General features: G+C 43.2%; 2 protein-coding genes across 2 annotated transcripts in view; one reads left to right on the top strand and one right to left on the bottom strand.

Annotated features, from left to right (window-relative positions):
* The window catches only part of LOC123766709 (neural cell adhesion molecule 2), a 221,718-nt gene that overhangs the window by 192,856 nt on the left and 15,586 nt on the right, over positions 1–13,276 (bottom strand). The gene's annotated exons all lie outside the window — the stretch shown is intronic.
* LOC138353885 (uncharacterized) lies at positions 1,816–3,703 on the top strand. The gene is made up of 2 exons (XM_069307304.1): positions 1,816–3,382; positions 3,658–3,703. The coding sequence occupies exon 1, from the start codon at positions 1,827–1,829 to the stop codon at positions 2,796–2,798; it is 972 nt and encodes a 323-aa protein (XP_069163405.1). The 5' UTR covers positions 1,816–1,826; the 3' UTR covers positions 2,799–3,382; positions 3,658–3,703.

Here is a 13,276-nt window from a genome sequence, read left to right as displayed (position 1 = left end):
ATTGCTTTAACAATCAAATGGGCGTTACAGTAGCCATTAGCCCTTCCAGGCACCCAATTAGTCGCAAACGATCGTTCCCTCAGGTGCAAATGAAATTTTTTTGGTTGATAGTGATGTTTAGTTATCTCACAGTGAGTAATGTTTGGCGTTAATCACCATCAAAAGTGAGATTGTTGATCACTGTTGATCTTCACTTTGGTTACAACTTTGGTTATAACAAACATCAATATTATTGAGGTTATAACAATATTGTGATCGTTTGTAATAGCAAATGAGAGGCAAATTTATGAAAAATATAACACATGTATCTCTATTGTCACTCTCTCTCTCTCTCTCTCATAACAAATTATTCGGTACATATCCAACATGTATATGTTTTAATGTTGAATTAGTGATTGTTATTAATTATAAAAATAACGTAATAATTAGATTATTCTTTCTAATCATTAGAAGGAATAGAGGAATTGGTACGTGAAATAAGCCAATTTAGATTTTTTTTAAATGTGAAAATCCTGTTCCGACTTCAGTAAAAAGCCCCAGGAAACCCTCATGTATTCAGTAGAACTCCAGGTTACAATCCTTATTACCATGTCGAGGTCTACCTGGTAGAAGCATGTACGTGGGGAACACCCCACCACATAAGTTCGAACCCACATCACGGCTCAGACGGTTTTTCCCTCACATCCCTCTCACCCCTCATCCACGACCCTCTCACAATCCCCCTCCTATCTATATCTACCCCCCTACACCTCTCCCTCCTCCTCCCAGGCTCTTGCTGCAACGTTTATATTTTTAATGCCAGAGTGAACCAACAAAGAAAGCGACAAAGTATTACAGTAATCTTCCCAAGTGCTTTCCTGCAACCCTGTGCTTGACGACGTTCTTAAACTGTCACCATATTTACATTGACCTCAAAGATATAAATTATATATATATATATATATATATATATATATATATATATATATATATATATATATATATATATATATATATATATATATATATATATATATATATATACACACAGGTAAACAGACACATACACACACGCAGAGATACATAATAAAGACATCCACATACATACTAATGGAATACAAAGCGGAGAGTAAATGTATTCCTCATGTAAGAATTCAAAATGAACTTACACTACACATTAAGGCAGCGTCGGGGATGCTCTCGGATGTAGGTTCGAATCCTCGTCACGGCCCTTGTGGATTTGTTCAATTCAAATTGAAGAGTATTAGGACTGTTAATGTTTCATCAGACGATGAATAGAAGAGACAAGGAGAGAGAGAGAGAGAGAGAGAGAGAGAGAGAGAGAGAGAGAGAGAGAGAGAGAGAGAGAGAGAGAGAGAGAGAGAGAGTTGACTAAATGAAAGATTTGAGAAAGTAATTGTCACGAGAAGGCATTAAGCTAATACGAATATATATATTACTTGGAAGAAATATGGAGGATAAGGATTTAGGATAAGACGGGAATGGTGCCCAATCATTTAGATGGTCGGGGTATTGAACGCCGGCATGGGAGAGATAAAGATTTACGGATGTGAGAGATGCAAGGATTAACATGGAAGAGTCACAAGGATTAGCATGGAAGAGATACAAGAATTAACATGGAAGAGATACAAGGATTAACATGGGAGAGATACAAGAATTAACATGGAAGAGATACAAGGATTAACACGGAAGAGATACCAGATAAGCGACTCGAACTCATTAATAAAAGGGATCCGAACCTCGTCGCATCTCACTTTATAGGTGAACGTCACAATGTTAACATCTGTTGCAAAAACAGACAAATATTATTTTTATTTACGTCTACGATGCCAAGATTACTCGACTATTTCCCCGTGGAAACTACGACATTCCAGCTGGCGGACTGGTTGCAGCAGCTGGTGTACTGGCTGCGACAGCTGGCGATGGCAGCGCAGCGGCAGAGAACAGTGGCGGAGCGTGACGCAGGTCTAAATGACGAATGGTCTTCGGATACGGAGTGTGACGGAGTGTTGCTGGACGTGAACATGTCTAACTGGTCTCCGTCACCGCCTCCGTCGTATCCCCGCGTGGAGGGTGACGGGGAGCTGCTTGGAGAAGGGCAGAACGCTTGGGTAGTTGCCTGCCGTCCTCCCTGGTACAGGGAGAGGCAGCCGCTGTGCGTCAAGTACTACAAGCACGGCGTGCCGCAGTTTGCCTGGCAGGAATACGATAATATGCTCGCTCTTCAGGCAGCAGGGGTGCCCGGCGTGCCCCGCATCGTGGGGCAGAGAACTGAGCCTCTGGGTATCGTGATGACACGACACAGCAACATCACTCTACTGGATCTGCTTGACACGGATCTGACACGCCAGCAGACGCTACAGGTGCTGCTGCAGGTGGCTGCGACGCTAGATACAATGCACGACAATGATTTAGTGCATAATGACTTACACTCAGGTAACATTAGCGTCGATTTGCTGCCTGACGGCGGCGCAGAAGCCATCGTCTTGGACTTCGAAATGATGTCTATTGCGGGAAATACTCGACTTCGCAACAAATTCAGGAGCCGAGAGAGGGAGGAGCAGGAAGCGACGCGTGCCAGGTATTACCCGTGGGTTGCTCCAGAGTTGTACCTTGATGGGGTAGGTACCCCAGCCTCCGACGTGTATAGCTTCGCCTACATCGCTACCCTATTGCTGGGGCCCGAAGATAGGAACCTCTGGACCCTCCAGAAGGCGCTGGGGCCCCCGACTGAACGACCGGACATGAAGGTTATTAAATTGAGTCTTGAACAACGGTTTCTTACTCTGTCACCGTGATTCACAAGAGCCCGCTTGAGGGTGTCAAGAATGCCACTTGACACCTTGACCTACAGGTGTCAAGAGTGCCACTTGACCTACAGGTGTCAAAAGTGCCACCTGACCACTTGACCTACAGGTGTCAAAAGTGCCACCTGACGCCTTGACCTACAGGTGTCAAAAGTGCCACCTGACGCCTTGACCTACAGGTGTCAAAAGTGCCACCTGACGCCTTGACCTACAGGTGTCAAAAGTGCAACCTGACGCCTTGACCTACAGGTGTCAAAAGTGCCACCTGACCACTTGACCTACAGGTGTCAAAAGTGCCACCTGACGCCTTGACCTACAGGTGTCAAAAGTGCAACCTGACGCCTTGACCTACAGGTGTCAAAAGTGCCACCTGACGCCTTGACCTACAGGTGTCAAAAGTGCCACCTGACGCCTTGACCTACAGGTGTCAAGAGTGCCACTTGACCTACAGGTGTCAAAAGTGCAACCTGACGCCTTGACCTACAGGTGTCAAGAGTGCCACTTGACCTACAGGTGTCAAAAGTGCAACCTGACGCCTTGACCTACAGGTGTCAAGAGTGCCACTTGACCTACAGGTGTCAAAAGTGCAACCTGACGCCTTGACCTACAGGTGTCAAAAGTGCCACCTGACGCCTTGACCTACAGGTGTCAAAAGTGCCACTTGACCTACAGGTGTCAAAAGTGCAACCTGACGCCTTGACCTACAGGTGTCAAAAGTGCCACCTGACGCCTTGACCTACAGGTGTCAAAAGTGCCACTTGACCTACAGGTGTCAAAAGTGCCACTTGACCTACAGGTGTCAAAAGTGCCACTTGACCTACAGGTGTCAAAAGTGCCACTTGACCTACAGGTGTCAAGAGTGAAACCTGACGCCTTGACATGGAATTTCTTTTTTTCTGTATTTCATAATTCTTTATTTGTTGCTTTGTTTATTTTTTTATTTATGTAATGGGAATTAATGGTGGTTGAATTAGCCCTTGAAACTCTACACATAGATCTATAAATAACTTCACTGAGGTTATTCATAGATCTTTGTGTAGACTTTCAAGGGCTAATTCTTTTTTTTTTTTTTTTTTTTTTTTTTTTTTTTTGAGATATATACAAGAGTTGTTACATTCTTGTACAGCCACTAGTACGCGTAGCGTTTCGGGCAAGTCCTTAATCCTATGGTACCTGGAATACGATCCCCTGCCGCGAAGAATCGTTTTTTCATCCAAGTACACATTTTACTGTTGCGTTAAACAGAGGCTACAGTTAAGGAATTAGCGCCCAGTAAATCCTCCCCGGCCAGGATACGAACCCATGACATAGCGCTCGCGGAACGCCAGGCGAGTGTCTTACCACTACACCACGGAGACTGTAAATTCAACCACCATTAATTTGTCCATTATTTGTCTTGAAGCAAATCTTAAAAACAACTATTTACTAGAATCCAAATTTAATCACCTTGTCTAAAAAAATCCAAAAATTTTCAAGAAACAAAACCGGATTTAACTTCAGTCAAGAGGTCATAAAGGACTTGTACCTGTTTAAGAACAATCAAAAAGCGGATGATTTTGCCTATTCAGCTTAAGATTCGAGTCCTGGCCGGGGAGGAGGAGGAGGAGGAGGATTAACTGGGCACCAATCCGAATTATATATCTGTAAATTCCCTCAAACATTTAACAGATATATAAAATAATATTTTTTTTTACTGAAATGTTTTTGAACACACTTCAGCTGCTCCGAGCAAATGTAGATAGTAGTGAAGATAGTAGTGAAGATAGTAATGAAGATAGTGTGTAGTGAAGCTCTCAGGCTCTGTATCTTAGCTCTACCCCGAGCACCCAGCCCTCTAGTGTGCTGCTGTAGAGTCCTGTTGACTCTATCTCTTGAAGACAGTTCTCATTGATCCAAAGTGTTCATTGCTTTCTGTTCTCCTTTGGGTGTTAATTATATACTGTTCGAGAGAGGTGATTAATTGTAAGAACGTGTTTGCTAATTTATCTAGTTTGTTGAAGAAATAATATGTGATTAGCTACCTTAAATGCATATTTTTTTCACGTGGAAAACCTTAGAAATCTGATTCATTATTGGATTAGAAGGGATTTACTGCCACATATCCACGTAGCGAGGATAGATAAGAAGACCACATACCTACATAACGAGACCACATACCAACATAACGAGACCACATACCAACATAACAAGACAACATACCTCCATACCGACACGAAATACCCACATAGCGAGTCGCCCACCCACTTAACCTGACCGATAGAGCAACATACTCCACTCCATGCAGGTCGGCGTTCAATCCCCGACCGTCCACAAGTGGTTGGACACCATTCCTTTCCCCCCACCGTCCCATCCCAAATCATTATCCTGACTCCTTCCCAGTGCTACATAGTCGTGATAACTTGACGACGTATCCAGATAGTCCCCTTTCCCACATAGCGACACAACACAACGACTCTGGCTCCAAAACCAGCGATCCCTGACGGTAAACTCAACTGCTCTTTCAAGATTCTCTGAAATTATTCCACAGAGATAAGCAGACCCCGCGAGGGGGCCATCAACGGCAAATTACCTGACGTCTATGCTGTCAATCAAACCCCTTTTGAGGATGGAGAGGTAATGGGGGCATGGGGTCCCCGCCATCTGTTAGGGGGGGGGCAATGGGTATATTTCGTGGTGGTGGAGAGGGGGAGAGTGTGATGGAGAGGGGGAGAGAGTGTAGTGGAGAGGGAGAGAGAGGGGGGAGAGGGAGAGAGAGAGAGAGAGAGAGAGAGAGAGAGAGAGAGAGAGAGAGAGAGAGAGAGAGAGAGAGAGAGAGAGAGAGAGAGAGAGAGGTGGAACTATCAGGAGAAAGCGCCAAGCCATTACCACTACATAGCACTTAGAAGGAATCAGGATAAGGATTCGCAATAGAACCACCACCACCAGCACGCTACACCAAGGTGCTCCACGCCCAATCACTTGAGACAGACCAATGTCGTCGTCACACAGAGATACCCCCCCCCCCTCGAACCAGGGACCTGGAAAGAGGTGAAGAAGCAAACTCAGTGCTTCAGGAGCCATGGCTGACCTTATAGGATCCTCCTTGCTGGTGTGGTGGGGGGCTTCCTGTAAGCTATTGTGGGGGGATATGTTCCCCTTGCGATATGTTTCCTGCATCCAGCCTTACTGTTGCTTCCGCTGATGCAATGGTTTCCTCACACGCCCCCAAAACCCCCCCTCTCCTCCCCCTCTCGGGGGGTTCCCGAGTTTCAGGGGGGGGGGGAGGGGGGTCAGTGAGAAATCATTTATTTTGTAGTTTAATTTACCAGAACCATGATGAATGCATTCCGGTATAAAAATGCATCATATACAGTCCTTAAATCTGGCTGTTCAAACGCTAGAGTCGTTATATAATGTATATATAATGTCGTTATATATATATGAATATCATTTAGCATTTTCCTAATATTCAGGCTAAAGCGTGAATGTTTAATAATGAATTAAACAAATATCTCAAGTTGAGCATCTTGCTTGCGTTCCTTCAAGGCTATATTCACGTGATATGAATGTGGCGAGGTCGTTCAACTCCAACCCCCCCCACCCCCCCCCCCTAAACCAGGACCACCAGGACCACCACTATCACCACCACTATCACCATCCCCACCACCACCACCAGGTGGTGGTGATAGTGGTGGTTTTTTCCAACTTGTCCAAATTCAATAGTGCCAAATTCTACTTTCTAATTGTCTATTACGTCAATATATGCATTGACGTAATACATATATATTATGTCCACAGCGTTACTATAATTAGTTTCTAGACAGGAGGATGGGCTGCGCTTTCAGACTTCATGAAAATTGCATGGGGGGGGGTTGTTATAGATGACGATATTTCTTAAAAGTTGGCACTGGGGCTGACCCTGGTTGGCCTATATGGCATTAACATTTTGGAAGATTGAGTGAGGCTAGACCCAAGCATCAGGCCTCCAACATTTGACTGATGAACCTGCAACAGAGTCAGATTCACTCACATATGTTGTACAGTATCAAATATATATATATATATATATATATATATATATATATATATATATATATATATATATATATATATATATATATATATGAAACAGTTACATATCCTTGCAAACGCACAATATACCCACAACTTTTTTAACATTGAAAAAAAGGAAAAAGAAAGACTTAGACTAAGTCTAAGTCTCACACAACCTTAGACTTAGTACATCAAGACTAGCGTGACTCTCTTCAAATAGCAAATAACATCCCAATGTCCCCTCCGTGATATCCTTCAGACAAGGCGATCATCATATTTAATCTAAACTCAATTTCTTCCTCCATCTTAATAGTCTTAACTGCTCGGTGATAATGTTCTCTCCGCGTACCTGTGACCTCAGACAGCCGTCTTTCCCTCGGGGCACCACGAACCTTCCCACAGATTGGAAAATATATTTTAGAAAAATATATTTTCTTTCTGAATTCTCTCGCGTCGTTGTTACAACCAAAAATACCTGCCCTACCTGGGGTAAATAGTAGGACATACCTCCTACTATTTGTCTGATATCCTACTATTTCATCAGTCGGTTATAACCCTTTGCAGGGTGACTGGTGGGGGGTAGAGGATTGTCATAGGTGGGTATAGAGGTTACCCTCAATTGTGATTCCCCATGGTGACCTACAACGAAGTAGGTGAGCATAAAACAGGTGATTTTAAGTCAACTGTCTCTCATATTTTATTAATAATAAAGATATTGCTAAGCAAATGTGCAGCTGACAGAGGTGCGTTCAGAGGCTTCTAACACTTAAATGGCACCATTTTATCTAATTAGAAATATAAAGGGAAAAAAAGGCGAAAGAAGATAGAAGGAGAAGAATTAAGATAAAGGAAAACTAATGCCAAAAATGTAAATAATAACGAGAGAAATATTTATAATAACATTCAAAATAAAAAGAGAAAACTAACATTTCTTAAGAAATGCAAAATTCACTCCTTCATCTTCTTGATCTTAAGAGAAAAACAAGAGAAGGGAGCTTTACTGGCGCTCTCAAAGGCAGTCTAAAATTCTCTCCCAGACTGCCCAACTCTGTTGAATAATACATGATGGCCGCTCCCTCGCTGACACACTCTCTGTTTTGTCCTCCTGATGGTCCAGTCCAGAGGCCCTCAGTACCCTGCCGGCCCTCACTGGACCACTGGACCACTGAGTGGACCAGGACGACCACTGCTGGACCAGGACGAGCAGTGGAGGAACCACTAGTGGCTCTTCAGGAAACTCTGATACATTTTTGAGATTTCTGGTAGAGTTGGATGATAACTAATGGTCTGGTATGACCACTGCTGGACCCGAAGGACTACTCGAGCCGCTATCGTACTTTCCAGATATAGTGGTGGTGTTATTCGTGGTCTTGTGGACCACTAGACCATATCTTCTGAGCCTTGAGGACCGCTAGACCATATCTACTGAGCCTTGAGGACCACTAGACCATATCTACTGAGCCTTGAGGACCGCTAGACCATATCTACTGAGCCTTGAGGACCGCTAGACCATATCTACTGAGCCTTGAGGACCACTAGACCATATCTACTGAGCCTTGAGGACCGCTAGACCATATCTACTGAGCCTTGAGGACCACTAGACCAAATCTACTGAGCCTTGAGGACCACTAGACCATATCTACTGAGCCTTGAGGACCACTAGACCGTATCTACTCAGCCTGGAGGACCACTAGACCAAATCTACTGAGCCTTGAGGACCACTAGACCATATCTACTGAGCCTTGAGGACCACTAGACCAAATCTACTGAGCCTTGAGGACCACTAGACCATATCTACTGAGCCTTGAGGACCACTAGACCGTATCTACTGAGCCTGGAGGACCATTAGACCATATCTACTGAGCCTTGAGGACCACTAGACCATATCTACTGAGCATACTGAATCCAAAGCTCCACTGAATGGACACTGCCGAAGCACTCAAGCATTGTGAATATGTGATCAAATTGACAAAGCCCGAAGGCCATTTTACTGGTCCTCTGATGCTGCTTGGACGAGGACCATGGACCACTGTGATTGGCTGTCGCCAACTCCTCCACAGTAGCTAATATGCTATTATTGCAAACGGCAGGGGACACGAAGCCATCGTTATCTCCGGATTTAGAGCTGTTTGCCGGTCCTTAAGATGTCCCGGTATATATTATATCTTATTCTCTTGTCCAGGTCGTATAATTTTGCGGCAAGTTCAGGGGAAGTAAGATAATTATCAGGAGAAAGCGCTAAGCCAAAATAATTATATATATATATATATATTATATATATATATTATATATATATATATATATATATATATATATATATATATATATATATATATATATATATATATATATTAACCATCGAAGATAGGGTCTTCAGTAGCAGACAAAAACCAACTGTATACTGCCGTTATGTAGATGACATATTCGTAATAGTAAAAGACTCAGATGAACTAATTGACCTAAAAAGACACCTAGAGAGAGAGTCAGTACTCCGATTTACACATGAAAATAGTGAAAATAACAGTCTGCCATTCTTGGATGTACTAATAACAAAAACAGGAACCTCTTTAAGCACCAACGTATATACCAAGCCCACCAACATAGGATTATGCCTGAACGGTAGAAGTGAGTGCCCCCAAAGATACAAAGCCAGTGTTCTCAATGCTTATATTCGTCGAGCGCTTACCCACTGCTCTGAATGGAGCAACGTGAGTAGAGAGTTTGAAAGAGTAACTCAGGTATTGGTGAACAACGGATATAGCAACGCGGAAATAAACGCTGCTATAAGAAGACACTTGGACCGTTGGTATAATTCAGAACCTAGAACAGAAACCACAACACCCTCAATAAAATTATATTACAAATCAACCATGCACAGTGAACATATAAAAGAGGAAAGAATAATGAAAGAAATAATCCGTAAAGGAGTAAAAAGCACTACTCCTAACCAAAACATAAACCTGATAATATTCTACAAAACCAAGAAGACTTCCGAACTCCTTATCAAAAACAGCCCGAAGCCGACGGAGAACCCTCTACAGCAGTCAAGCGTTGTATACATGTACACTTGCCCCCACGAAGGATGTAACCTTCAATGTAAGTACATAGGTATGACGTCGTCCAAGCTGACGAGGCGTTTGACATGCCATCTTCAATCTGGTGCCCCTAGGAATCACATGAGACAAGCCCATGACATTACTCTAACAAGAGAAATGTTGAACAAGAATACTTGCATAATAGACAAAACCCAAGATTCAAGAAGATTACAAATTCTTGAGGCAATTCACATAAGAATAGAGCGACCTACCATGAACACCCAAATCACGGAACTATTTACTCTACCCACCATGAGAGTAAGGACAAGACAAGAACATATCGATGCCAACACAGAAGACAATGTCCAACATAATAGGCCAATTACACTGGATTAATCTTTGTGTTTAGATAGGAGATGCCTCGTATGGGCCAATAAGCCTTCTGCAGCCCCTATGTTTATCCCTTATGTATCCCCCCATGTTTTCACCTTCATTGTATTATCACCTGACCTAATGCGGGTATAAAATCAACTAGTATTGTAAGATCTGTTCACTTGAGAATGAACCATGGAGGTTCGAAACGTCGTGCAAATTATACAAATAAGTGTAATACACTCTATAGTAAATCACTTCTTTTCTTCACCTTAAAAGTACGAAAATGAGTTTTGGAGAACTCCTATTTCAATTAAGCCCTGATGCTAAGAAAATAGTTAGAGGGATAGAAGCCCTAAACCAGAAAATAATAAATACAGAATATGCGGTCATATTCAATGAAACACACACACATATATATATATATATATATATATATATATATATATATATATATATATATATATATATATATATATATATATATATGCACAGACTACCCTATTCCAGTAGCTGAAGTTTATAACTTTTTAGACACTCAACCCACCAGGGGACTCGAACACTGGCCAACAAGGTGGCAGTTGCATGCTGTATCCACTACACTATACTTATATATATATATATATATATATATATATATATATATATATATATATATATATATATATATATATATGCGAACAAGCCTGAATAGTCCTGGGGACCATTCAGGCTTGTTCGCATTTGTGTTCCTCACGTGTGCCCCAAAGAATGAGGTGATTTGATAAAATGCTATGCCCAAGATTACCATCCGAGTGCCGGCGGGGAAGTGGTTCAAATAGCTTCGGCTATCACTTCCTTATGTCCGGTCGTGATGGTCAAGTGGATTAAGGCGTCCCTGTACATACCAGTTGTGTTGCTCCTGGCAGTATGGGTTCGAGTCACTTCTGGGGTGTGAGTTTTCAGTTGTATATATATATATATATATATATATATATATATATATATATATATATATATATATATATATATATATATATATATATATATATATATATAGCACTTGAAAGGGATTTGGAGGATAAGGATTTGGGAAAGAACGGCTGGAAGGAATGGTGCCCAACCAATCCCCGACCATGGTCGGGGGATTGAACGAGTGCCAGGGATATGTAACTAGTAGTGTGATGGTGTCTGTTCGAGGAGTGAAGGTCACCACCACACTACACTACACACACACACACACACACACACACACATACACCTCAATAAAGACTAGATCCTGAAAAAATAATTGATGTTTCTTAACAATTACCAAGTGCCCCAAGGCGGCTGATGGAGTCGAACCCATAAACACCCACTTCTGACTCCTTAAAAGGGTTCGAACACTCTCACAAATGGATTAGCAGACCCCCAAAGCCTCTCAGGTGTAACAATTAAGCTGAACGATATGCCTTACCTGCGCTATTTGTTATTTTAAATGCGTGGGACCTTAGAGTATACACCCCCAAAACCGCCGTTATAACTCCACTATACACCACTATACACCATCATACACCACTATACGCCAGTATACACCATCATACATCCCCCCAAAACCTCCGTTATAACACCACTATACACTATCATACACCACTATACACCACTATACACCATACACCACTATACACCATACACCACTATACACCACTATACACTATCATACACCACTATACACTATCATACACCACTATACACCATACACCACTATACACCATCATACACCAACCATGACGCCATACACCGCCACACAGACACCAAAACTTGTCATTTAATTCGTTTTCTTAGGGACAGGAAGACATATACTGTGTAATTTAGGCTTGTATCGAGGTCCTCACGAGGTGGAACTATACTGACTCGCCCCAAAATGCAACCCCTTCAACAACTCCCTATTTCCCTATTTCTGTTCCGTCGTGGATTTGAACCCGGGATTGCCGACCGTGAGTCGATAACGAAGCCTACTGCACTACGAGACCCTTTACCTTTTTCCCTTTCACTGCTATCAAAATCTGAGAGGAGGAAAGTTGAGGCTTTTTACAGACAGCACTAAGCCAGTATGACTAGATAGTACCTGAAAGGGATACGAGGACAAGGAGCTGAAATATGAGGACAAGGAGCTGGGATAAGAGACCAAGGAGCTGGGATATGAGGACAAGGAGCTGAAATATGAGGACAAGGAGCTGGGATACGAGGACAAGAAGCTGGGATACTTGGAAACGGAGCTAGGATACGAGAACAAGGAGCTGGGATACGAGGACAAGGAGCTGGGATACGAGGACAAGGAGCTGGGATACGAGGACAAGGAGCTGGGATACGAGGACAAGGAGCTGGGATACGAGGACAAGGAGCTGGGATACGAGGACAAGGAGCTGGGATATGAGAACAAGGAGCTGGGATACGAGGACAAGGAGCTGGGATACGAGAACTAGGAACTAGGATACGAGAACAAGGAACTGGAAACGAGACCAAGGAGCTCGAAACGAGACCAAGAAGCTAGGATACGAGGACAAGAAGCTGGGATACGAGGACAAGAAGCTGGGATACGAGGACAAGAAGCTAGGATACGAGGACAAGAAGCCGTGATACGAGGACAAGAAGCTGGGATACGAGGACAAGAAGCTGGGATACGAGGACAAGAAGCTGGGATACGAGGACAAGAAGCTGGGATACGAGGACAAGAAGCTGGGATACGAGGACAAGAAGCTGGGATACGAGGACAAGAAGCTAGGATACGAGGACAAGAAGCCGTGATACGAGGACAAGAAGCTGGGATACGAGGACAAGAAGCTGGGATACGAGGACAAGAAGCTGGGATACGAGGACAAGAAGCTGGGATACGAGGACAAGAAGCCGGGATACGAGGACAAGAAGCTGATACGAGGACAAGAAGCTGGGATACGAGGACAAGAAGCTGGGATACGAGGACAAGAAGCTGGGATACGAGGACAAGAAGCTGGGATACGAGGACAAGAAGCTGGGATACGAGGACAAGAAGCTGATACGAGGACAAGAAGC

Source organism: Procambarus clarkii, chromosome 60 (assembly GCF_040958095.1).
Source record: "Procambarus clarkii isolate CNS0578487 chromosome 60, FALCON_Pclarkii_2.0, whole genome shotgun sequence".
In the NCBI taxonomy this organism is placed as follows: domain Eukaryota; kingdom Metazoa; phylum Arthropoda; class Malacostraca; order Decapoda; family Cambaridae; genus Procambarus; species Procambarus clarkii.
Note: the sequence above shows the minus strand (reverse complement) of the source record. Positions and strands in the feature narration are given on the sequence as shown.